Raw genomic sequence first — 27424 nt, 5'->3', positions numbered from 1 at the left:
ATTTGCTAAACAATTTTGTGGAATTAAACAACAGTTTTTTATCAGGATCTGGAGCTACTACTCCTATGATGACAGAAATTATCAGTGAATGAGATGTGGAATCTAGTGAAAACGAAGATAACAGTGATATGAGAACTACAGCCACATTATTGGAGGAAATGCAAATCATGTATCAAGACCAACAGACATCAAAAGGCAGGGACCGAGACGCGGTTGTGGCAGAGGCCAGCCAAAATACCAACAACCAGGCATAGAAAGGCTGGGAGAGGAAGTAGAAAAAATAAATTATCCTCTCCGCAGCAAACAAAAGAGATAATTCTTGAAGACAATATTGAAGAAAACCTGATAGTTGATCTATCAGTTTATGAGTTAAAAAATGAGGAAAATAAAGTTCTAAATAAGGGTTTGTCATCCTGCCCAGATTATCACTTTAATAAGGTAGAAACTAAAATTGACACATACAAATTCATCAGAAAATTAAACTTGGTCAAACATTTTGCAAAACACCCTATCAAAGAAAAAACCACCATAACACCAAATGTAGATATAGGACTTATAATTGACCAGATACAAGATTTGCAGGTGTGTTATGATTTAATGATGAATTTGGAAGATGAAGACGTTTCTCCAGTGGAAACATTGGATCAACTAGGTATCTCGACTAATGATCATGCTTATAGCTATTTTAGATCAAAATCTACATTTTGTCCAATGCTAAATCCGGGAAATAAAATTGATGCATTTTATGATGTAGTCATGGCGGATTTAGAAACTTTGAAGTATGTCAGTCATCAGAGTAAAGAAAACATAAGTGTGAATGAAAGAAACCAACTTAAGACCAGTTACATGATTATTATAAAACCAGCTGACAAGGGAGGAAACATGGTAATTTAAAACCATGAAGATTATATGAAAGAAGCACTGTGACAATTAAGTGATGTTTAGAACTATCAGAAAATACAGAAGAATCCTACTAATTAGATATTACATAGGTTCAATACTAAATTAAAATATTGGCATCAATATTGGCATCAAGAATTATTGATTAATTAAGAAGAATTTATTTTTTACAACAAGCATATCCTATCATGCCTACAATTTATTTTCTGCCTAAAATCCATAAAACATTGAATAATCCTCCAGGGAGACCAAGTGTCTCAGCATGTGGCTCAATATTTGAGAATATTGCAAATTAGGTGGATTTTTATCTAGCCCCAATGGTAATATCACTTAGCTCTTACATCAAAGACACTAGAGACTTTTTAAGAATCACATCAGATATAGTATGGCATTGTAATTATCATCTTGTAACTATAGATGTAGTTTCTTTGTACACGTCCATTGAAAACGATATTGACCTTTGGGCTTTGGCGTATTTCCTGCGACAAAGAAACATCAAAGAAACTAAACATTCAATGATGCTTTTGGAAATGGTTGAATTATGCCTACTCAACAATGTATTCTTGTTTAATTACCAAATATATAAACAACTACATGGAACGGCCATGGGAATTTCTCTATCTCCAAATTATGCATATTTAACCATGGATTGGTGGGCAAGAGAAGTAGCCTGGCAAGACACACATCAGGAAGATTTAAACAAGATCATCTTGTGGCTTTGATATATAAACAATTTATTTTTGATGAATTTAATACATATTTTTGTAAATTGAGTCAAAATTATTGTGGGCTACAATTCACATATGACATTAATGCTACAGAAATTACTTTCTTGGACATTAAAGTGTATGTGGAAAATAATCAACTGAACACCACCAGGTATAGGAAAAAACCTGCTACAAACAGTATTTTACATGGCACTAGCTTTCATCCTAAATCTTTACTTAAAAGCATTCCTTATGAAGAATTCTTGCAAACGAGAAGAAATTGCTCGGATGAGAAAGAAATGGAAAAGCAATTTCAAAATGTTAAGCAACGATTTCTCCAAAGAAAATATCATAAATCACATATTGAATTAGGAATGCAAAAAGCACATGTCAAGAATCGTCAACAATTGCTGATTGATGAATTACAAACAATTGTAGAAAAGGAGAATGAAGCACCACGTTTGATACTAACTTATAGCAAAGAAAGTAAAAAGAATGAGAATATTTTTTTAAAACATTGGAGAATTTTTAAAAGTGATCATGATATAGCATCTATGATTGGTGTTAAACCACAAGTTATGTATAGAAAATCTCGCTCCATTAAACACATGTTGGTGAGAAGCCACTTTTCAATACAACCAAAGAAAAGTTGGATGCATGAAAACTCAACAGGTTTCTTTAAATGCAATAAATGCAAAGCATGTTTAATTGCCCATAATGTTAAAATCTTCAAGGACTACAAAGGCAAAGATGTTATTATTTCACAGAGAATGACATGCAACAGTCAGTTTGTTGTTTATCTCATTGAATGTGAATGTGGGCTGCAATTTATAGGCAGCACGATTTGCCCATTAAAGAAAATAATTTTGTAACATATAAGGGCTAAACAACACAAAGACCATAGCAATGCAATAGCGAAACATCACAATGAGAATCATACATCTGACTGGAAAAGCTTGAAGTTTTTTGGGTTGGCTCAAATGAATCAAAATGAACATGGATGAAACAGAACTCTCAAATACGACAGCTGGAGAGCAAATACATCATCCAACTATGGACTATGGTCCCATTTGGGTTAAACATGGACGAGGAGCTTCATGTGCACATATAATTGTTAAACAAATCATAGGTACTAAAAAAATGCTAATATTTGGAATGCCCATATTGAAATGACCATATCTAACTGCGGATAAAAGTCAACATTTCATAAAAATGAAAATTTGGAAACAAAATATTGAAAAAATATATGGTAACCAATTGCTGTAATATAATTACATATAGCACTTAGCTGATAGAAATTGAAAAATCGGCATACCATTTGAATAACGTGTTAGCAAATATTAATATCACATTAGTTACTATTATATGTATGTTGTGTCCTATAGGAAAACATCATCTGTGCATTTAAATATATGTTAATCGTTGATTAGGAACATATTTTAGGTGTTAGTTATGTCATTAATAATTGCCACATAGAAATGTTTGTTATTTTTAATGTTTTTTTTAGCATTTAAACACATTAACTATAAGATCCATAATGCCACATAATGGGCACTATGGATCGATACTATTTAAGGCAAAAGGGAAAACAGACTCACTAGCCGTGAGACAGACTTGTTAGAAGTCAAAATGCGTGGGTGGTTGCTGGAAACAATAAAATGGAGTCTTCATAAACCTCCAGGAGTGCGGTGAATATTTTTTATTTTAAAATAAACCAAGGCTGTCTCCTTCGTCACTGGCACCGGCAGTGGAGTGCACACTACAAACAATGCTTTTGGACTGCTTTGGAGTGAAAAAAAAAAAAAATATATATATATATATATATATATATAAAACACCTGTGGCGGTCGCTACTGCATAGTTATAGTTAGGACCTATTTTCTTTAGAAAAAGCATTTTTTGACTTGTATATATCTTTGCCGGTGGTTCATGAATCTTCATGAAATTTTGCAAAAAAATACAAAGCTCACTTCAGCTGCTGTCTTGAAAGCTTCAGGGTGATCCATTGAGTGGGGTCCCAAAATGTATTTTCCCCATGCATTTTTCTATGGGATTTTGAACACGACTACAGCCTGAACCGCTGGACGGAATTATACCAAATTTGGCAGGAAGATAGCTCTTGGTCCAGCAGGAGACCTTTTTGTTATTTGGTACAAATCTGTTCAGTAGTTTGTGAGATATTAAAGAAAAATCAATTTTGTTTATATAGGGGTGCGAAAGCTGTGCGAACCCTTGCAATCTCATCCTAAGATCTGACTGGCTGCCAACACTTCAACCAGAAAGAGTTGGCAGCCATCTTGGGACTCAGCTTCAGCCCAGTCCCAGAAAAAATATCAAAAATAAGAAAAGTGGTCAGTGTAGGGACACCCTGACCCCTTAGCTCTGGTGTTGGGGTCTCAGAAGGACCCTTCTTAGGGAAAAAAGCACTTTTTAAAAAATAAATGTTTGCTGCGAATTCCCAACGGGGTTGTAAATCCTTGGCACAATAAATAAAAAAAACAATACAAATGCCATCTTCCGCGCTTGTTTTACTAAAGCCCCCAGGTGGGCCAAGGCCCAGTGGCATATAAAGAAGAAAGTGGGGGGTGCACAAGGCCCCTCTCCTTGGCTTGTTTATGCCCTAGGGACGACCACCTCCCTTGGGCTTATGTACAAATATATGTGGGGGCATGCAGCCCCCTGTAGCCCTGGGGACTGCCACCTCCTTTGGTCAAATTATTACGTTAACGCTGGCGGTCTGCACGGTCCCCGCAGTCCTAAGGACCTCCACATCCCCAGTGCAATTCATTTATTAATTTCACATTAAGGGCCCCCCTCCTGCAGCCCCGAGGACCAGAACCTCCCTGGGGCTAACAAATATTGGAGGGCCCCCATTGTGGAGCCAGTAATTGCCCTGGGATCTCCCCCCCCCCTCTGGCCGGCTCCCGCTGTGACCTGAGGAGCTGTTTGCCCAGACCTGGCCATAACTTTGACAGCTCCCGTCAAGTCAGCACAAACACTCCAGTTCCAGCAAGCATGAGCTGTAAACAGCTCTCACTTGCTTGAAGTGGAGGTTTCCTCTTTTTCCCTGCCCGCAGAGATGCAGGCAGGTAAACAGAGGAAACAATTGCTCTCACAGACAGGGAGCTGCATGTTTAGCAGCTCCCTGTCTGTGACAGCAATGCCGATTCCCACAGCAGGCGGTGAGCCGGCTTGGACCTCGGGGCACTGAGGCTCCCCCTGTGGTCCCATTGCACATTGGGTGCCCTGCAGGGCAACCAGGACAGATGGCTAGGCCCTCGTGGATGGGGACAGAAGGCCCCCCTTACAAAAAATATATATATATATATATTTTAAAGGCCAGAGTCCAGGGGATGGGTACCAGGGGCCAAAATCGGCCAGGGGAGGGGGGCTGCGTGCCCCCCCATGGAATTATAGTGGGCCCCGGGGATGGTGTCCCTGGAGCCGAAATCGTCCAGGAGAGGGGGGCCGCGCTGCCCCCCTCCCCCACAATGGACATTTACCCAACGAGGTAGCACTTACTAACCAGTAGAAAATCCTCCAGTTGGATAGATAAATGAGCAAGTGAGTTTACATTCTGGCCATGATGCTCATTTCACAGAAATTAAACCTCAACAGGAAGCACTTACAAAAATAAACGTAGCAGGTGCCCCAGCTGAAGCTCCACTCCTGGGTTTGGTGAAGGCAAAGCAAGTGTGTTTACTCCGTGATTCCATATTAAAAAACAATCTGATATCCTTTGTCCAAGTGAATGCATCTTTTATCTTCTGGAGCTTAATCGGGCACTCTCACACCCAGACAGACACTCTCACACCCAGAAACACCCCCTCACACCTATTCTCACACCAACAGAGAAAGGGCCTGCGGCAAACTCCTGCTGCGCATAGCAAAAGGCGTGGGGTTGGGTGTTTAGTGGGGTTGGCAGCAGAGACTGGCCGTGCGCAGCAGTGGTTGAATTAACATGAAAGTTACTTTACGTTTAAAAAAACATAAAAATTCACCTTAGGTCATAACTTATAGTTACCTAAAATAAATGTAACTGTAACTGCTGAATTTCTCTGGTTTTGTGCGAGTAAATTCAGAACTTAACTATAACGTCTCTGTAGCCTTTGGTTTTTTAAGTGAATTTCTAAGTTTAAAAAAATATATTTCATAACTTACGTTCCTGTAACCTTTGTATTTTCAGTGCAATTATGTAGAATTAGATATATTGGGAGCTCTGTGTTTGAGTGATACAAGCTACATTCTTTTGTGCAATTAATTACTATTTAAGATGGCCGGAACTTAGTGTGGTCAACACCCTCACAAACCAGTAAATGAGTGTATTTTTAACATTATGTTTAAATTAAAATGAATCTGAATAATCTGGCAAATGATAATGACAATTTTCCTTCTAAGAAATAGGAGACTGGGTGGAAATTAATGTTGTGGCGCAGAGACTTCTTTGGCCCTCATTACGGGTGTCGGAATTGCACCCAGAGCAATAACTCCAGGTGGAATTACACCACCAGTAATTCTGAGTTGACCTTTGTCTACGGGGTCTTGAATTTCCAAGTCTGTAAATTCTGCATTCACTTATCCTAGACCCATAGACAACAGCGGTTTCACCCGGAGAAAATCTGCACCTAGTGAAATACTGCAGGGGCAGGGCTTGCTGGCAGAAGCACAACTAGGCACCTGTTCAATCCCTTCAACACCACAGGAGGAAGAAGATGATGCACCACGTGATAAGGGTAAGGGGCCAGAACCCCCTATCCCCACCAATTCTCCAAGGGAAGTACAGCCTGAGTCATTGATATAGTTCGGGCTGAGGCCACTCTCAGTACCTTCACCCGAGGCAATACAGTCTCCCCACAAGACTGCACCAATACTGCCCTCACCGTGGAACCCCTGTCCCACCTCACACTAAGACCCTCTCTCTGCCACTTTCTGCCTACACTTGAGCAGGCAGAAAATGCCATTGGCTTTCTACCTGGAACCAAGAATATCAACAGGAGAAGGATCCCGGTATTAAAGGGTATTTGCAGTTATTCCCCATTTCAGGAAGAGGTGATCTGTCACGTGTGAGGGCTCATGAACGAAAAAGTGTGCATGGAATGTTCTCGAATAGAGTATCAACCAGGGTCAGTTGTTCTAGAGCTTCTAAAGGATGTTGTTTTCCTTATCTAAATAAATGCAATTTTGGAAGCAACCATGTAAGCATTAGGATTCCTACTGTTTGTAGTGAAACAAGAACAGATAAAAGGATAACTGATTGCAGACTCTGGGCACTGACTGTCCAAATTTGACTCCTGACCATTGTTGCTTCCTGGTTCTGACTTCTAACTCTCAATTCTTGACCATTGAGTATTGGGTACCAAGATCACCAACTTTAGATTGGTAAATTAGATCCTTGAGCCCCAATTTCTGAACATTAGCAAAGTATGACGTGGCACAGGTAATACTGTTCCCACTGTGGAAATGACCCTGTCCACCGTTTGACCGTATATAAGACCTCATTACGAGTGGGCTGTTAAGTCGGACAGGCTGCATTTCCCTTTGGTAGATGTCAACTGCTGCAAACTGCCAAAGTCTCCAGGTGTAATATCGGGGGAAAATATGACGAACTCGGTATGGTAAATCGTGCATGTTATTTCCCAAAAGCTTGAATTCTCTGTTATTTCCCTTCTCTTGTAATTGTCAGAACCCAAAATAACAATGCCAGGGCAGTGCAATAACTGTGATTATTATGGGGCACTCTTAACTAAGGCCATTGTGTGGTCATGTTCAAATTGTTACAAATCCTAATGTTTCAATTTACTTTTGTGGCAAAATCAGAAAGGCTTACAGGGTAAGTCAAATGCAAAAAGCTGTGTTCAAATACTTTCTATAATGTAAGCATGATCAGTGGGTGATGTCCCAGATATGCATTCTGCTACATTTCATGTAAATTCACCATTTCCTCTTTGGACCCAGAAAGATCAAAATATGTTATAAAACACAATATATATTGTTCTTTGAAAGCGGCTCTGATTAATAGGAAATTTGTCTCTCTAATATGTTTGTTTCAAAGTGTGGTTTTGGCAGTGTGTTATCTGATGTTTCACCATTTCTGTGATGCTTTCTAATCCTTAGCTTATATAACCATGGATCCTGATACTGTTAATCCGCGGCTTGCCCTGTCTGAGAATGGAAGAAGTGTGATATTGCTTGAAGACTCTGAACAGGATCTGCCCGACACTCCTGCAAGATACAACAGATCACCTTGTGTCCTCGGGCGAGAGAGGCTCACCTCTGGGAGGCATTACTGGGAGGTGGAGGTGGGGACTGTATGGTGGGAACTTGGGGTTTGTGATGAATCTGTGAATAGAAAGGGGAGGTCTGCACCCTCGCCTGAAAGAGGGTGCTGGGCAGTAGGTCTGTTAAATGGCAAAGACTACCATGCGTTCACTTCACGCAGCACTCATCTCACGCCAAAGGCTCCTCCAAAAGCAATAGGTGTTTTCTTGGACTATGATGCAGAAAGGGTCACATTTTATGATGTGAAGGAGAAATCTCAGTTCTTCAGTTTTCCATCTGCTCACTTCCCCCACATCCTACTTCCATATTTCTGCACTTACGACAGTGGGAAGCATCTGCTCCTCCGCCCGCTGACTGCCCAGGACTAAAAGAAATCCATCTGTCAGAAAGAGGTATCACCTTTCATAATTTGCTCTTCTTGCTTTCACTTTTATAGAATTTCTGAATATAGTCACAGACCACCTCCTGCTTCTTAGCCCAATGGCACGATGGAAACAAAATAATGACTAAAGAGGTGTCAGTCATGTTAATGCCCCGGGCCAGATGCCACTAAGATGTTTTCATATTATAATTATTGACTATGAAAATGATGTCAATACCAAGGGCCTCATTGTGAGGCTGGCGGTCTTAAGTCTGCCAGCCTCGCAATGGCAGTTGGTCTGCCACAGTCAGGGTGGTCTGACCGCCCCATTATGACCGTTTCAAACCGCCGACACCACCAGGCTGCATTGCTGCCCTGGTGATTATGAGTCCCCATCCGCAAGCCTTTCCATGACTGTAAACACCGCCATGGAAAGGTTGGCGGAATGGGGGTGCTGGGGGGCCCCGGCAACGCCCATGCACTTGGCATGGGCAGTGCAGGGGCCCCCATTCACAGCCCCATCACGCATTTCACTGCCCGAATTATGAGCAGTGAAATGCGCGACTGGTGCTGCTGCACCCAACGCACCATAACATTGACGCATTTCAGCCGGCGTCAATGTTGTGGTGAGTGTGCCGCTGGACCAGTGGGCGAAAATGCTGTTTTCGCCCACTGGCCCAGCAGAACACTCCTAATATGGTGGGCAAAAGACCTCCATTACTGGCGGTCTTTTGCCTGCAGTGGTTTTGGAGGTCCTGAAAAAGGACCGGCGAAGTCATAATGAGGCCTTTGTGTTATGCCTATTTCAAGAATGCAATAGGAAATGCTTGATGTATTTCACCAAAACTTTTGTTACAGTCATCCGGTTACTTGGGGGAGGAAGCATTTCTGATTTGATAATAAATTCTGGTGTTCATACATTCTCTGTATCTTTTCATTTTTTTAAAGTTCATACAAATGCTTATTATTTGTGTAAACACTCAGGTTCTTTTCAAAGATGGATTTGTGGCTGTGGTATTTCTGTAGCCCAAGCCTAGTCAAACGCAGTGGAGCACTGTACATGGTCAAAGGCAAAGATAAAGGCACCAAATGACTGAAGAGGTAGCTAGGGTCTAGGAGCGGAAGTGGAATTTTACTGCATAGTGGTGTATTGATCTTTAAAGAGGTGTTTCTTCAGCTGTTTCCTAAATGGTGTAGGGTTGCGGTAGCTCGGAAGGATTAGGGGACATTATACCAGGATATGGGTACAGAGATGGAAAGGTTCTGCATTTTTGCCTTGTTTTTTTAACACTTTTTTTCAGGAAACAACCTGAACAACTAAGTTTGAATTACTACTTGCTTTAACAACGAATCTTGAAGAACTACTGGGTATTAACAACGAAGTTTTGAACAACTACTGGTTTACCAACTATTTTACCTTAACAACTAATGCCAGAACAACAAATTTTAAGGTAAGTGAATTATTTTTTGATTAATTTTAAGGTGAGTTTTATGTTTTGTTTTTTATTTGTTTAGGGTTTAATTGTTATATGTTTAATTTTTTAAAGTATATTGTGTGGATTAAGTAATGGATTCTATGGGTTGTGGGTGTTATGGGTGGGGTATTGTATTAATACTTAGGTATTATTTTAAGTACTTTTGTTTTTTTATATGTTGTAATTTATGTTGTGGGTTTAGGGGCGGGATATATGGGATGTAGGGGTTATGGGTGGGGAAGTGTATTAATACTCAGGTATTAGTTTAAGTACTTGTGTTTTTTATATGGTGTAATTTATGTTGTGGGTTTAGGGGTGGGATATATGCTATGTAGGGGTTATGGGTGGGTCAGTGTATTAATACTCAGGTATTAATTTGAGTAGTTGTGTTTTTTTATATGTTGTAATTTATGTTGTGGGTTTAGGGGCGGAATATATGGGATGTAGGGGTTATGGGTGGGGAAGTGAATTAATAGTCAGGTATTAATTTAAGTACTTGTGTTTTTTTATATGTTGTAATTTATGTTGTAGGTTTAGGGGTGGGATATATGGGATGTAGGTGTTATGGGTGGGGAAGTGTATTAATACTCAGGTATTAATTTAAGTACTTGTGTTTTTTATATGGTGTAATTTATGTTGTGGGTTTAGGGGTGGGATATATGGTATGTAGGGGTTATGGGTGGGTCAGTGTATTAATACTCAGGTATTAATTTGAGTAGTTGTGTTTTTTTATATGTTGTAATTTATGTTGTGGGTTTAGGGGCGGGATATATGGGATGTAGGGGTTATGGGTGGGGAAGTGTATTAATACTCAGGTATTAATTTAAGTACTTGTCTTTTTTTATATGTTGAAATTTATGTTGTGCGTTTAGGGGCGGGATATGTGGGATGTAGGGGTTATGGGTGGGGAAGTGTATTAATACTCAGGTATTAATTTAAGTACTTGTGTTTTTTTATATGTTGTCATTTATTTTGTGGGTTTAGGTGCGGGATATATGGGATGTTGGGGTTATGGGTGGGGAAGTGTATTAATACTCGGGTATTATTTTAAGTACTTGTGTTTTTTTATATGTTGTAATTTATGTTGTGGGTTTAGGGGCGGGATATATGGGATGTAGGGGTTATGGGTGGGGCTGTGTATTAATACTTAGGTATTATTTTAAGTAATTGTGTTTTTTTATATGTTGTAATTTATGTTGTAGGTTTAGGGGCGGGATATATGGGATGTAGGGGTTATGGGTGGGGAAGTGTGTTAATACTCAGGTATTAATTTAAGTACTTGTGTTTTTTATATGTTGTAATTTATGTTGTGGGTTTAGGGCGGAATATATGGGATGTAGGGGTTCTGGGCGGGGAAGTGTATTAATACTCAGTTATTAATTTAAGTTATTGTATTTTATTAAAATTTGGTATTTATGTTGTGGGTTTAGGGCTGGGATATATGGGATCTAGGAGTTATGGGTGGGAAGTATATTAGTAGTCTGGTATTATTTATTGTATTTGGTTAATTGTTTATTTTTTTTATTGAAAGTATATTTAGAATTAGAGGTGGGATATAGGGGATGTAGGGTTTATGGTTGGGGTTTTGTTTTTACGATTAGTTTTTTTTTTCTATTTTTGAGTTTTAAAAAAATGTATTTTACTTATTTTTTGGGGGATGCAATTTGGTTTATTGGTGGTTTATGATTTTGAAATGTATTGATAGTTTATAATTTTTTATTATGGGTGAATTATTTTTTTGTGTTATATTTTTAGGTTTTGTATTTTTCTTTTGTTGTTATTGAAGGTGTAAAAATAATTTTGTTTAAAAATAGTTATGTTTAAGAATTTATATTTGATTTTTTACTAGTATAGTAGTTGGTATAGTAGATTTAGGAATATAATAATGTTATATTTTTTTATTTTAAATATTTATTAGATTTTGATTTTTTTTGTGATTTTTAAAATTTGTTAAAAGTTTGTATATTTTTTATTTTGATTTTTTTTGTTGATGTGATGTAATTAATATTATTAATATTTTTTATTATTTTTTTGGATGTATAATTTAATATATAAATTAATTTGTTTTAATATTATTTCTAAAAGTTAATGAATTAAATAATTATTTGTAGATTATTATTATAATTTTTTTAATTTTTTTTAGGTGATAGAAATTTTTGTATGTGCAATAATGTTTTTGTCATGCAAATTTAATTTTAAAAAAATAAAAATACCATTAATTTTTTAAAAATATTTTTTATTTTGAACATAATCAAGTTTAAAAAATGCAAAAAAAAATGTTTAATTATAATTTTATATTTACAGATTTATAGAAATGTGTTCTTTATTTATTTATATTTCTTTATCTATTTTCTGTGGTATTTTCTTATTTTCCCTATTGTAGTCTATGAGTGAAATAGTCAGTTTTCTATTTTTAGTGCTCTTCCATGTTTACGTTGTTTGACATCTTCTGTATTCAGTCGGAGGAGCGTCGCAGTCAAGATAGGACGGAAGCGGAGACCTCGTTCAGGTAAATTGGATTATAATTTTTTTTACAGTATGTAGTAGGCTATTTTTATTACGGAAATAGTTGTCGGAGGTAGTTATAAGGTAGGTAGTAGATTTTCGGTGTTTGTTATGTTTCTTCTGTTTAATTATTTGTTTTCGTATATTTTTGTATACGATAGTGGTTTCGTAAAAGTAAACAAATTTGTTTAGCAGTGTTATATCTTACAAATGATTATACTGCTTTTGTAGTAGTTGGAAAGAATTGTATTTTTTTTTTTAAATTTAGTTTTGGGATTTTTGAGCGAGCCAGTTGTTCGGTTTATGAAAAAAAAAATTAGTTCATTGTAATAGGTTTTGTGATTAATTTTTCGTTTGTGTTAGTAGTATCCTTTATATCGTTTTCATGTCTTTTTCTTGATAGTTGATGTTTTAATTAATGATGTGGATTTGGTTAGTATGTGATTAATTTTTTTACTTTTTTTTGGTAAAAAAAAGTATATTTGGTATTTTATGTTTTTTAGATATTTTTCGAATTTCTGGTTTGGTTAAGTATTATATTTTATTTCTTTGATTGTATAGTATAGAGAGTTGTCCCCTTCTGGTCGTTTTTTGGGTTCTTGGAGTCTGTAAGAAATAAGAGACAGTGTATTATTTAGTTTATTCTTTTGTTTCATTAATTATTTCGTTTTTTTTATTTAGAAGTAATTTTTTTAGTAGGTTTGAAATTTGGTGAATAATATTTGGTTTTTGGTTAAATTTATTAGGTGAATTAATTCCTTTTTTTAAATTAATTTGTAGTTTTAATATTTAATATATATTTTTTAATTATATTATGGTATTCGTTATTTAACACATTTTTTAATGCAATTGTTTGTGGTTTAGTGAAATTGTTTTTGTATAATGGTAATGGTTTACCTTTGATGGTGAAGGTGTGGTGTTAATCTTTTTGGTCAGATCCTTGATATTTATGCCTGTAACAAAATAGTTGAAAGGTACATTAATTATATATTATTTTAGCTGTGGTATAGGTTAGTAAATTTCTTTATATTTATTTATGGATATTTTACCTTGTTATCTCAGTAGATGGCGGTGTTGGATAAATTATATTTTAATTCTTTTCTGTAGTGATATGCTCTTCTTCTCTGTAAGTTGTTCGGTGTAGTAATGAGTAGAAAATGGAGGTCGTTGGTATTTATATGTGTTTTTGTAAGTATTGTTTTATTTGTAAATTGAATGTGTTTTGGATGTGTTTTTTTATTGTGAATTCGTTTGTGATGTTAGATATATATAACTGTGGAGTGTATTTGTTTTGTAGTTTGTATTTTTTTTAATGTTCGTTCTCATTTGTTCAGTAGAGGAAGTACTTCCTGGGTCATGTAGAAAGTGTAGTAGGACTATCATTTTTTATAGTTTTTTTTTTTTGTGTTGTGTTTGTTTTATAATTATTTAAATATTATTTATTTTGATTTAAAACGGTGTTTATATGTTTTGGATTTTTGTGATGTTTTATTTTTTGTATGTAGGAAATATATTGTTATTTTCGATTTCGTTTTTTTTTTTACGTAGTATTGTAGTCCTTTTAATAATTTATTTATTAATCGTTACTGTTTAGTTGTGATATAAATTATTAATATTTTTCGTTGTTTGGGGTTCGTTTTCAATATATTAGGTGTTTAGGCGTTTTCGGTGTTGGGTAGTGTTTGTTTGGGTATTCGTTGATTGGCTAGTCATTTGTTTGGGTAGTAGTTATTTTAGGATTCGCTGTTTAAGTATTCGTTGTTTGGGTAGTAGTTTGTTTGGGTATTAGTTATTTGGGGAGTCGTTATTTAGGTAATAATTTTTTTAGGTAGTCGTTGTTTAAGTAGTAGTTATTTGGGGAGTCGTTGTTTAGGTAGTCGTGGTTTACATAGTAGTCGTTTAGTGGAATGTTCGTGATTTAGTGGTTTTCATAGTCGTTAAATAGGTGTTAGTTGTTCAGGAATAATTTAGTTAATGTTTTTTTTCGTTGTTTAGACTTCGTTGTAAAATAATTCATTTTATTGTTTTTTTCGGTGTTGGGAAGTCGTTGTTTAAGTAGTAGTTGTTTAGATAGTAGTGGTTTAGTGTCATATTCCTTTTTTTCCCCTCGAGTCTGGTGGAGTTCTGCAATTGTGCTTATCAGCCACTTAGGGACTGGTGAATATCTTGACAACTTTATAAATGATGCAGAAGTTTTGAAGATAGGGCAATACAGCAAAGGGAACCACTGCACTTCCATCAAGATACAGGGTAATGTGGTTATATATCCTGAGGCCAAGGGTGTGATATTCTGCATGTAGAATGCCCTTAATAGTGGGCAAAGTAGAATTTGGGATTACTTGGAGCAGGGCCTGGCACCAACGCAGATGCAAGACTACGAAGGTTTGAATACAAATTCTGAAGCTTTATGAGATGAGTGTTTTAATTTTACTTAGTAGAGAGAACTGGTACTAGACTGTTTCTGTTTATTTAGCATTGTGATCCTTGGGTTGAGGTTTTACCCAGGGTGAATCCAAATTACTTTGCACTGGACTAGCTGTTGCTAGCTGTTTTTCACTAACAAGAGGAATTGGTAGGGTTGAGCTTCAGGTATCCAGGTATGGAAGCAGGCAGTGTTTGAGGTGTTGGATATCTGGAGCAGTGGAGACTTTCAAGAAGAACCGTGATTCGTCAGCATACTGGTAAATTGTGGATGCTGTTTTCAGTGAGTAAAGCACTGAAGGGTCATTATCAGCATACATAATTTGCAGATGTAAATGTATGAGTTATTATAGCTTTTTAATGGAGGAACAGTATGAAAGATTGAACGCAGATCTTGCTAATAGTGGAAGAACCCTGTTATATGTATTTTGAAAGATTTTCTTAAAATTTTGTATGGAAGCTTTTCATTCAAATATTTAAACTTACTGTACAGAGACAGAACTCTCCCCTTCTCCTGAGATGACACAAAAAGTAGAGATCCTGTGGTGCTCTTATACTTATGATTGCAGTAGGAGCATTTTTTGCTCTGCTGGTCACATATTGCTGACATTAACTTATAGTCATTGTAGGAGGCTGGCCTGCTTTGTAGTGGATACTTTGGATACCTACACCTTATACCAGGTCCAGTTATCCCTTATTAGTGAAGTAGTAGTGTTCTAGCAGCTTAGGCTGATAGAGGTAGCTATAGCAGAGCAGCTTAGGCTGAACTAGGAGACATGCAAAGCTCATGCAATACCACTATAGTCATACATATAGTTATACAGTACGTACACACAAGTAAAGACAATACTCAGTGTTACCAAAAATAAAGGTATTTATTTGGTAACACAGTACCAAAAAATATCTTAGAGACAATACTCCTTCTGGAGGTAAGTATTATACACAATATATACACTAGACACCAAAATTAGACAAGTAAGTAGTCATAGAACAGTGCAAGCAATAGGAAATACTATAGAAGGCAATGGGAGAAAATAGGTCTAGGGGCAACAGAAACCATATAGAAAGTGGAATGTGAATCACAAATTCCCCCCTAGACAAGTGTAGTGTGTGAAGAATCGCTGGGAGAGTAAGAATACAGTAAAGGTAAGTAAATGACCCCACCCCAGAGCCCAGAAAAGCAGGAGTAAAGCACTGCAAGTTTCTTTAGGACACACTACACCTCGTGATATGGAGTATTGCAATAACCAACCAAGTCTGCAAACAACAACTGCTGGATTCCTGGACCTGAAGACCTGCAAAAGAAGGGAACCAAGTCCAGAAGAGAAAAGAAATTCCAGGAAGGACTGGAGCCCCTGCCAACCCAGAAGAGGGTGCAAAAGAAGAGACCCCGGTTAGTCGAAGACTGCAGGAATGCACCCTAGGAAGATGCCAGCGGGTTCCTGCATGATGCTAAAGATGTCCCACAACATGAAGATGGATGCAGATGTGATTTCGTATTGGAAGTCGCCAACAAGCCTTGCTTACGACAAATATGCGTTTTGTGTCAAAATGGCTCTGGCTGGACTCAGGAGGACCTGGGGTCCTCAACTCTGTGTGAGGAGGAAGAGGGGGCTTTCAGCACTTTAGACAGCCCTCACAATGCCAGACAGCACCCCCAGAAGCAGCAGGATCCGGGTTCAAAGGAAGTGCAAAACACAGTTGATGCAGCATCACAAAAGAAGGTCCCACGCCGCCGGAGAACAACTCAGCGAGTTGAGTGTTGCAGGATGGAGTGCTGGGGACCTGCACCAGGCTGTGCACAAAGGAATTTTGCAAATAGTGCACAGAGGCCTCAGGAGGTGAAGAAGATGCAGTACACAGGGGTACCGTTGATCTCAGGGAAGGCAATGTCTTACCTCCTACAAATTGTGTCAGCAGGACCTCAGGACAGTCTATGTCGACATGCTCGTCGCCGTGAGAGGAGTCCAAAGGTACCGGTCGTCATCTTGGAAGGTGCTTGCTTGAGCAGAGGAGTGACTCTGTCACCCCACGGGAGATTTCTTCGGTCCTTCTGGTGCAGGGTGAAGACAGGGAGTCCCCAGAGTGTACACACCGTGGAAACTGTTGCAGTTGCTGGCTGGAGCTGAAGTTGCAGAGGTAAATTATCCCTTGTGGATACTTTGTTGCTTTTACAGCGGTTCCTGGAGCAGGCTGCGGTTGATCCTTGGTCAGGGGATGAAGTAGTATTTGCAGAGGATTCCTGAAGGAAACTTGCAAGCAGAATCTGAAGAGATACCACAGGAGAGAACCTAAGTAGCCCTCAGAGGGGGATTGGCTACCTTATCTGGTAAGGACCTATCAGGAGGGGTCTCTGACATCATCTGCTGGCACTGGCCACTCAGAGCCCTCCAGAGTGCCCCCACAACTTGCAAAGCAAGATGGCTGAAAACTGGGACACACTGGAGGAGCTCTGGCACCACCCCTAAGGTGGTGATGGACAGGGGAGCGGTCACTCCCCTTTCCTTTGCCCAGTTTCGCACCAGAGCAGGGGACAAGGGGTCCATGAACCGGTGTAGACTGGCTTATGCAAGGAGGGCACCATCTGTGCCCTTCAAAGCATTTCCCGAGGCTGGGGAGGCTATCCCTCCCCAGCCTGTAACACTTATTTACAATGGGAGAGGGTGTAACATCCTGCTCTCAGAGGAAATGCTTTGTTCTGCCTTCCTGGGACTGAGCGGCTCGGACCCCAGGAGGGAAGAACCCTGCCTGTGAGGTAGCAGCAGCTGTAGTGCAAGCCTCAGAGAGCTGGTTTGGCAGTACTGGGGGTCCATGGTGGAGCCCCAAGGATGCATGGAATTGGCTCCCCAATACCAGATTTTGAATGGGGGGACAATTCCATGATCTTAGACATGTTACATGGCCATATTCGGAGTTACCATTGTGAAGGTACCAATAGGTATTGACCTATATGAAGTGCACATGTGTAATGGTGTCCCCGCACTCACAAGGTTCCGGGAAATGGGCCTAAACTATGAGGGGGCACCTTTGCTAGTGCAAGGGTGTCCTCTCACTTAGTAACTTTGCACCAAAGCTTCAGCAAGTGAAGGTTAGACGTAGAGGTGACTTATAAGTTACTTAAGTGCAGTGAAAATGGCTGTGAAATAACGTGTGCGTTATTCCATGCAGGCTGCAATGGCAGGCCTCGGCAAGGGTTTGTCTGAGCTCCCTATGGGTGGCAAAAGAAATGCTGCAGCCATATGGATCTCCTGGAACCCCAATGCCCTGGGTACCTAGGTACCATATACCAGGGACTTATAAGGGGGTGTCCAGTGTGCCACTTGAAATTGGTAAAGGAAGTCACTAGCCTACTGACAAATTTAAAAGCAGAGAGAGCATAAGCACTGAGGTTCTGATTAGCAGAGCATCCGTGACACAGTCAAGCACTATACAGACACACATATTAGGCCATACACTGTGAGCCCTGGGGTCCTGACCAGCAGGATCCCATGAGACATGCAAAAACATACTGACATACAGGTAAAAATGGGGGCAACATGCCAAGGAAGATGGTACTTTCCTACAGTTATGTATTTTCTATCACATTAATGCTCCTCACTAGATATATTGTCAGTGGTGAAGCCACTCTCCCTTCATCAATCCCAAAACAGTGGTCGTAGACAAGGTTATGATCTGATAGCACACAACTGGATCCCTAAGCACTCTTTACCAAATCGACAAAGCAGGTGAAAAAAATGGATTTTGTTTGCATTTGAGGTAAAGGGGCACTGATAACATGAAGCCTCTTGGACTAATAGTTGACGCCAAACTCCCAGCATGCATAATTTAGATATGGTCCACATTAGTGTCCATGGGAGTCTCCATAAAGGACCCCCAAAACCGCTTGGTCCACAAAAGCCCAATTTTCATCCATCTCCGTAGTCAAGTCAGAAGAGCTTCTAGTCTCAGAGACTGGACAATATGTCAGTAGATTTAGGCACACTTAGATCCCATTGCTTTCAGCGCGATTAGCAATCTTTTGGGGACTTTCACTTAAAGACCTATCCTTCTAAAATGTAGCCTTGCTTTTTGGATGCTTTCCAGGGCCACTCTAGGGAATCTTCATTTATACTTAAAAGGAAAGTGAAGGAAAAAAATCTGTCTGATGCGCTGACTGTGTCATAGCACTTTTTAAAATTTACGTTTAGCCATGCTGTACAGCAGCTGTGCTGCCATACAACATAGCTAAACAAAACATTGACAAAGTCAGTAGTTCTCGCATTGGTGAGACCCATTGGATTTGCCAATGCTTGTTATGCTTTATTCTTTTTATGTGGGTTGGTTTCTTAGAGATAGATATACAATTAGCACTAGGCTGCAAAGTAGGCTGTTAGAATGTTGCACGTTGGTTCTAAAGGAATTAAGCCATATTGGTAGGGTTTTCAAATTACAGTGCATTATTCAGTTTATATCACAGGGCTCGAAAAATCATAAAAATGTTACTAGACCTGCAGGTTGAGTAACTTAAATAATCTACTCGACCTTACTGTAATGTACTTGACCCGTAAACAGGTCTCAAATACTGTGAACATAGGCAAAATATTTACAGAGTCGCCTTTTTCTAAATTCTCACACATGATTGCACCTTCAAATATGTGAGCTCAGTATTTCTGCGGTACAAAAAACCCTCTTTTGTTTGATTAGGTAGACTAAAGTTTGCTGCATGCACCACAGGAATCTACCTCACATACCCATGAGGTCAAGACCACATAACCTAGGACTTCTTTTAGTTTACTAACAACATTGCCATCAGGGCAGGAGTTTTTCTCAGTTTCTTTAAACACTCAATTTTAATAAATATATTACTAAACCACGATGTAGTAACATATTGTCATCTACACACTGTAACTTTCCAAGAAATGTCCAAAAACCTCTCCACTAACTTGCAGCTTTACTGATAAAACTATATAATGTATATGTATATGTATTTCACCCTATTAAAATATTTTTTCATCACAAAGAAATATAAACAAGCATTTGCAATGCAATAGGTCTTGCATTTGCTTGAGTTAGAGCTATTGACATAGTAAATTCATAACTGGACTTTTCTTGCCACATAAATTGGTCAATCCTGCCTCATAATTTTGTCTCTTCCTGCCATATAATTCCAGTGGCCCAACATTTAACTAAAGCATTTCCATTTACCTTCTTCCTCTATCTTAAAACATATACAATTACCATATAAACTTTTATCAGAAATAAACTTTTGGCATTAGAGTGTAATGCTCAAAACACCATCACAATAATATCATTTGGGACGGATTGGAGGGTGAAAGGAAAGAGGGAGTCAGGAGTAAAGATGGAGAGGACACGTGGCGTAATAACGGTGTCATGGGCCCTGAAGTAAGAAAGGAAAATGGTTGACTGGAACTTCAGAAGGAAAATACAGCAGTAATTATATCTGAGTGAGGTCTGTAGGTCTCTGGGCCCTGGTGCCACTGCACCTGTTCCTCCATTGATAACTAGGCCTCAGGAGGGATAGCGGATGGGGCAGAAAAAGAGAAGCAAAAGAAATACCACAGCCAAAAGAAAGAAAGAGAAGGGGTCACAAAGAAATAAAAGAAAGAAGGGAAATCAACTAGGAGAGGAAATAGAGCAAATGTGTGACACAAAAGAAACTAGTTATGGTCAAGCCCATAATCATACACACCAGTTGACAGTTTGGCTGGTCCCTATAAAGGGACATGCACTGCCAACCACACTCAAAAGGCGCAGCATTTCACAGAAGTGTCAGGGTGCTGGAACCTCTCTCAAGACTCAAGGTAACCCCCACCATCCTCCGACTAGCACTAACCTAAACACTCATCTCACCCCTAAGAACACCCTTAACAAAAGGACGAGCAACCCTTTCAACAAACTCATAACTGGACATTTCTTGCCACATGAATTGGTCAACCCTGCCTCATAATTTTGTCTTTTCCTGCCATTTAATTCCAGTGGCCCTGCATATAACTAAAGCACTTCCATTTACCTTCTTCCTCCATCCAGTAGCATCTGACTAAAACTGCACATCTTGGTAATCGGAATTGTAAATAAAACAATGTGAGGGACATTGTTTTGTCAACAGTAAAAGTCATCCATCTTTACAGCATTCCCTGTCCAACAAGATTACAGCGCTTCATAACCTCAAGTGATGGAAAAACGAAACTATTGCAATTGACCAGGTTTAGTGCATGATCAGAATACTGATGCATGTCCTCCGCTGAGTTTTTTTCCTGTATTAGAATGCCATCAATGTGGTGTTTAAGTCATGTGTTTCCAGGTGATCTATATAAATCTAGACCTGATATATGGGCTCCCTACCTCAATTTTATCTGCAATACTATTGCAGCAGGCGCTCCAGTTCCATCTACTTGGAAAGGGGCAGAAATTGTACCGATCTTCAAAAAAGGAAATCCAAACATTCCGGCTAACTACCGTCCAATTAGTCTCCTCGATAACTTCCAAAAAATTTATGCTAAACATCTTCTGTCCCACCTTGAGGAATGGATTAGTGAGTCTAAAGTCCTTTCTGATTTACAAGCGGGCTTCAGACCCGCTGTGAGCACAGTTGACCAAGCTCTAAGATTTATGTCAATAAAATGGAAGAATGTTGACCTGGGGGGGGGCAACCTTTACGTGGTCTTTATAGACCTAAGAGCTGCATTTGACCTGATCCCCAGGAATCTGCTGTGGTCAACATTATTAAACATGGGAGTGCCATTTGGCCTCCTGAAACTCATAGCCCAGTTGCACCAAAATACCTTTGCCCAAATCAGGTGTGGTCAAGGGGGCGAGCTGACCGACCCTGTAGCTATCAAAAAAGGAGTTAGACAAGGTTGTGTTCTGGCACCTACTCTTTTTCTGCTCTACATCAATAATTGCATCCACTACCTAGAGAACTGCATAAATGATTCTCCAAAACTAGGTGGGAAAAAAATCCCCTGCCTGCTTTATGCAGATGATACGATCCTACTATCAAAATCACCAATGGGAATTCAACACCTAATTAACCAGTTCTGTGCTTACTGTAGTGATTATGGTTTAGATGTAAATATTAAGAAAACTAAATTTATGATATTCACTACCTCTAAAAAACGACTGCGTACTAATATTGAGATGAATTCGACCCCATTGGAGAAAGTTGAAGAGTTTGATTATTTGGGTTTCAGACTATCTACATCGGGTAAATGGAAGGCAGCTATTGACAAGGGGGCTCTGATCATAAGCCAAAGAGGTGGGGCCTTAGTCCGCAGATCTAGAAAGGCACCGAGCCCCCCTCTGAACATTCTTGCGGAGATTTATAATGTTCAAATCAGAGCAGCAGCCCTATATGGAGCGGAACTTTGGGGGTCCCACAAAAACCTGGACATTCTGCAAACTAAGGAAAATATCTTCCTTAGGCAGGTGTCCAGGCTAGGTACGGGTACACCAATGACCCCTTTAAGGCTTGACCTTGGTCTAAATGGCATTAAAACTATAGCGGCCTTAAGACCCCTTTCCTACTGGATTCGTCTATGGAAATCTGCTGAACTAGAACCATATAGGCTGGCTGTAAGAGAGTTGATAGCCGCCCCTAAGGCACTGGAGAGAATCCCTTGGCTGAAAGAGATGAAAACTGCCTGGGACAAAATGGGTCTTCCCCATTATTGGAATCACCCGGATCAAATCCCTGATAAGGCTAGGAGATTTGTTACGAACAGATATTGGGAGAAAGTTAACGAAGATTCCCTGCACCAAAAGAGGGCGGGTAGGTTAACTATGGATTTTCTCCAAATTAAGCATGAACCCTGGGCTGAGATTTTCCTGAACCTCCCTATCCCTCCGTATGCCCGTGCTCTATACCTGCAGTTAAGATATGGCACATTGCCTACCAATGGTTTTACGGCCCATTGGCCATCTAACATCGCTACAAATGATAGGTGTACCTTCTGTCAACTTTGCAAAGAAACATCAGAGCATGTATTATTCTTCTGCCCTTTGTACAAGACACCAAGAAAGAGGTGGATTATTCCCCTCTGTAAAAACATGTCATTTCAGGACAGAGTAACAGCCATTAGAATCTGTACGTATGATTCTTCTCCCAGGGTTGCCATTCCAGTTACCAAATATTTATCGGAGGCTTGGTACATCCGTCGCAAGTTCATAGCATCCAAAGGCTCCTGAGCCATTTCTATATTTGTTTTCAGAAGGATTTTAATCTTCTTTTTTTATCCTTTTTGTATTGTTTTTAGTTGGAAATTTCCATTATGAATTTGTTGCTTTCCCTATGACTACCAAGACTGCACAAGCCCATATAGCCTTCTCATATAGTTATCCTGTTGTTTTCTTTGATTGGTACTCTGATTATGTCGTCTTTTAGTCCAATCAGACTATCTTTTGTCTTTTTTGTCTTTTGGTTGTGCATACTGGTCCTCCAGACAAAAAAGTCTTATACTTCAGTTTTTAGCCCTGTCCCCTTTTTTACTATATTTATTCAAGTTTTATTTTATTGTATTTATATATTTGATGAAATGCTTTGTTTTGTTATTCTTTTTGTTACACTGTTTTGATGTCTATTGGTTTTACATTGTTACCATGTTTTTATTACATCCCTTTTTAAGTATGATTGTTATTATTATTTTAAATGGTCTAGATTTCTAGACCGAATGAACTTAATAAATAAAAGTCATGTGGGTCAGTTCTCACAACCAGGTGACATAATGATGACGCCAAATCAATTGCACAATATTTTTGTAGGGGTGTAAACAAAAACAACAGAAAAACACATAACCCATTGTGTGATAAATATGTTGTTCAATAAAAGGCAAATATATCTTGGGAAGGTGGCACCGCAATATAATTACTAACTAAAACGGTTGTGTAAGCTGTAGATCTGGGTCTACTCTTGTTCTTAAGATCACCAACTTATTTTGAGGAGCTGTGTTTTTTTTTGTTGCAATAGGAAGAACAGCCGTTTCAAAGGTGCGACGAATTAATCGTTATGTCCTGTAAGTTTTATTCTTTTTGGTAGTCAAAAATGTGAAACGGGGCTGCAGAGAAACAAGAAAGCGGCTCATATTTTCTTTCAGTTAGACAAACCTATTTTTACAGCATCTACAAAAAAATGCAGGCACGTACCCGGCCCATCTTCCAAGGGCTAGCTATCACATAGGCCACATTGTCTTCTCCTGCTGTATATGGACTATGAGCTTGCCACCACAAAAAAAAAATTGCATTTTAAAATGTTCACTCCTCGTCACAAAACATCGTTACTTCACATAGCTAGTTTTCAACGCTACAGTTGAATGCATAATTGGTATGATTCTTGACATTGCGAAAGACCGGTCTAAACCTTCATCGAAACTTTGTGGGAGCGATAGTGCGATTAGTGAACGGGTAGATAAGTGCAGTCTGCAGTTTTCTTTAACTAAATTACTAAGGGCCTGATTACAACTTTGGAGGACGGTGTTAATCTGTCCCAAATGTGACGGATATACCACCTACCGTATTACGAGTTCCATAGGATATAATGGACTTGTAATACGGTAGGTGGTATATCCGTCACATTTGGGACGGATTAACACCGTCCTCCAAAGTTGTAATCAGGCCCTAAGTTTTTAAAAGATGAAAGTGGCTAAAGTTCTCGACTGAGGGAAATGGTGAGTAGAAAAAAAACAGAAACATGCTTTCCGACTGGAAAATACGTAATCACTGCATATCCAAGAAATATGAGATAAAGGGCACGACTAAAACAAGTTCAACTCTCCCTCCGCCCCCAATTCCAAAAACACAAGAATTAGTTGATATGGTATGAAAACTAACGCTGTGCCGAAAGTGTCATATTAAGGTCCAAGGCCTTTCTGTGATGTTTTATTGAGCGTAAACAACTAAAACCCTCCCTAACGCTGGACACGATGCTATAAGTCCATCCTCAGGTATCACTGCGATGTTCCGGCTCCTCAGGAGGGAGGGGCAAATGGGGCAGATATCCTGTGGGCCCATCGGTAAACTCCACTCACTGCTCCCTCCTTCTCGCCCCCTTCACCCACCCAACACCCCGCCCCCACCCCCCACATTTCGTCCCCCCCTCATCCCCACCTCTATGCGGGAGGGGCCCTTACCTGTAATAGAAAAGCAGTCCAGTGGGCTTCCATGGCGCGGCGATGTAGTTATAAAAAAAACAAAAATCACCCGCCAGAATGTACCGGAGCCTACAACTAAGCACCCAACATGGCAGCACCACAACTTCCGGTAACATCTGCGGGCCGAGCCTCTGCAACAACAGGGATGCGCAGCCTGAGAGGGCACAATGTTTCCTTCCTTAAGAGACAACTCTGGATTACACAGTGGCTGTGTAGTCAACGGAAGCAAGTGCTTTTTTCCAGCAAAACAAATCACAACTGGTCACCTCGGTGCGCCAAATGGAATGGAACACCCTGCGGTGGCGATGGTCCAGCCCATGAAGGAGGGGAAGGGGGAGAATAAGAGAAGATGGCCACTGCTCGTCCAGTTACAATGAACGGAATTACCTCATGAGCCAAATAAACATCTCCTGAATCCACGACTCTACGATGTGAGGATAAAACTTTAATTTCAAACTAAAAATGGCTTGAGATTCAACTTCACGAAGGATCTGGTCATTTTCCCGCTCGGTTACAGTTAGAAATTAATTTTACATGTCCCCAATCTCATCAGTACATAATGGGGAAGCGATTGCGATAATAACAGAGGCGAAAGTTTATACTTGCTCTCTACACATTCAAAAATTACGCTTCCAAGCTCTGTCCTCCCCTTTGGCTGCGAGGGATTAACAAACAAGCAGTTGGAATGAAATAGTCTCATGTTTGCTCGAGTTAGAGCTCTTAGCGTTGTAAATTACTGACTGGACTTTTCTTGCCACACAGACTAAAAATAACAAGAGGAAGAGGAAGATAGCGAGAGCGACCTGGCCCTGGAAAAGCCCCCCACTGCTGTTGGTTTATGTTTACAGAGGGAGCAGTTGGGGAGGAGGGGCTCATTATACACCCACAGTGTAAGACAAACAGGCCAATACTGAAAGAAAAAGTCCCCTTCAGAAGAGATAAACAGGACATAGCGTAATTATACAGTAATTTGGGGGTGCTCCCAAAGAGAAAAAGGCAGGACAAAGAGGCAGAACTGACCACTAGCAAGCAAGGATTTTTGAATGGCAGTGGAACCACCAAATGAAATTACTGGAACCCACAGTATAAGTATACTTAAAAAGTATACAACACGTTGAACGCTACGCTCGACCTAAAAAGGGCTTTCACAACTACTGAAATATATTTTGAAATGTTTGCACAGTTGACTTAGTCATTTAAATGTTGTGTGTTAGGAAAAACCTGACACCCTATATCCTTTTATTTTGCATTCTAAGCAGCAGGTCACACAGTTCACCTTACATTGTCCTGGAACTCTGCACTCAGAAGGAAAATTGTAAGTAAAATTGACTTTTGACCTCTGTCTGTGAACACAAAGCAAATGTGGCATAAGAACAAGATTTAAAGGCATCTTTTATTGCCCCTCCACTTTTCAACTGAACAGAACACCTGTTCAGTGTCAACTTGCCAGAAGGGACCAGTAAGTATTAAAAATAGCTCGACCTGATCAACTAAGACTCGCCAATGCGCGTGGTCGAGTGGATTTTTCAAGCCCTGTATCAATAGGAGATTTGCTGTTGGAAATGTGGAAATGTTTTGATATTGCAGCACTGTTTGTACCCTTAAATTCATCTGACTTTTGCCAAGCTGCATCTGGACCATCATTTGCATCGCACTGTTCATAATCTCAGCATCTGCACACACTTTTGCAGGAGCACCATCAACACTAGATTCTGCCTGGACCAACTGGAAAGCCAGAGTTTATGCTGTTTGGTAACACAAACACAAAAAGCAATCTGAAGAGGCAGAAAAATTAGAGATTAATATCTCTCCAGAATTGGTTTCAAGTGGACAGTGTAATAGTTGTGTGTGGAGTCCCACAGTACACGCCTAGCACCATGCTTGTGCTGCAGATCCATCTTCTAGTGCAAATCTCTCTTGATATGAGAAACAACAGTGAGTGAAGCGAGGAAGAGTACTAGTGTATACCTGTGGTTTCAGAGACATACTAATGCAGAATGTAAATTTTCCTACCATTCATAACGGAAAGTTTAAAATCTATTATGGACACAGAGGTGAGGATTATGCTCAACGTTCCATCCGTTATCTCCAGCAGGCTTTAACATGGATATGACAACCTACCTTTCGCATCAACCCACAGGAAAGAAACAACAAACTTTGAACCAATCAAAGTCTCTTTAGTCCATTATAACAAGACACTCCTCCTGGCTCCTTCTCTTTCGTTCCTGTGACATGCCGCACTCCTTGTAGGTTTCATATTCTCCTTTATTATTGTTCTAACCTGAAATACAAAACACATACAGAGATAGGTATCCTGAAACCCAGAAAAAAATCAGATTAACAATATGAAATAGATCATAAGAGTCACATTTTCAACATGATAATTTGCCAGTAGAAAAAAACCAAACTAAGAAACAGCGACAACTCTCACTTCAGTACTCAACAAACCGAACATTTGATACGTATACCTTACCATGAACCCTGCTTATAGACGTAAACCATTATGAACTGGGTATATTCACAGAAGTGTGGGCATTATTCCCAGGAACTATGGGTGGGAATAATCCTCGGCCTCTGTGTCCTTAATGGAATTGGAACTTTCTGTTACAAATGCTAGGAAATTTTATGTTCTAT

General features: G+C 39.4%; 1 protein-coding gene and 1 long non-coding RNA gene across 4 annotated transcripts in view; one reads left to right on the top strand and one right to left on the bottom strand.

The window, feature by feature from the left end:
• The window catches only part of LOC138268196 (butyrophilin subfamily 1 member A1-like), a 354320-nt gene extending 345167 nt beyond the window's left edge, over positions 1-9153 (top strand). For all 3 annotated transcript variants that reach the window (XM_069217628.1, XM_069217627.1, XM_069217625.1), the window contains one exon: positions 7722-9153. In XM_069217628.1, coding sequence (XP_069073729.1) covers positions 7722-8254 — 533 coding nt within the window. In that variant the 3' untranslated portion in view covers positions 8255-9153. The remainder of the gene's footprint in view (positions 1-7721) is intronic.
• The window catches only part of LOC138268197 (uncharacterized), a 369403-nt gene that overhangs the window by 164083 nt on the left and 177896 nt on the right, over positions 1-27424 (bottom strand). Inside the window, exon 3 of the long non-coding RNA XR_011199952.1 lies at positions 26912-27071. This is a non-coding gene — a long non-coding RNA (uncharacterized lncRNA). The remainder of the gene's footprint in view (positions 1-26911; positions 27072-27424) is intronic.

Source organism: Pleurodeles waltl, chromosome 12, assembly GCF_031143425.1.
Source record: "Pleurodeles waltl isolate 20211129_DDA chromosome 12, aPleWal1.hap1.20221129, whole genome shotgun sequence".
In the NCBI taxonomy this organism is placed as follows: domain Eukaryota; kingdom Metazoa; phylum Chordata; class Amphibia; order Caudata; family Salamandridae; genus Pleurodeles; species Pleurodeles waltl.
This window is presented reverse-complemented; position numbering and strand designations above follow the sequence as displayed.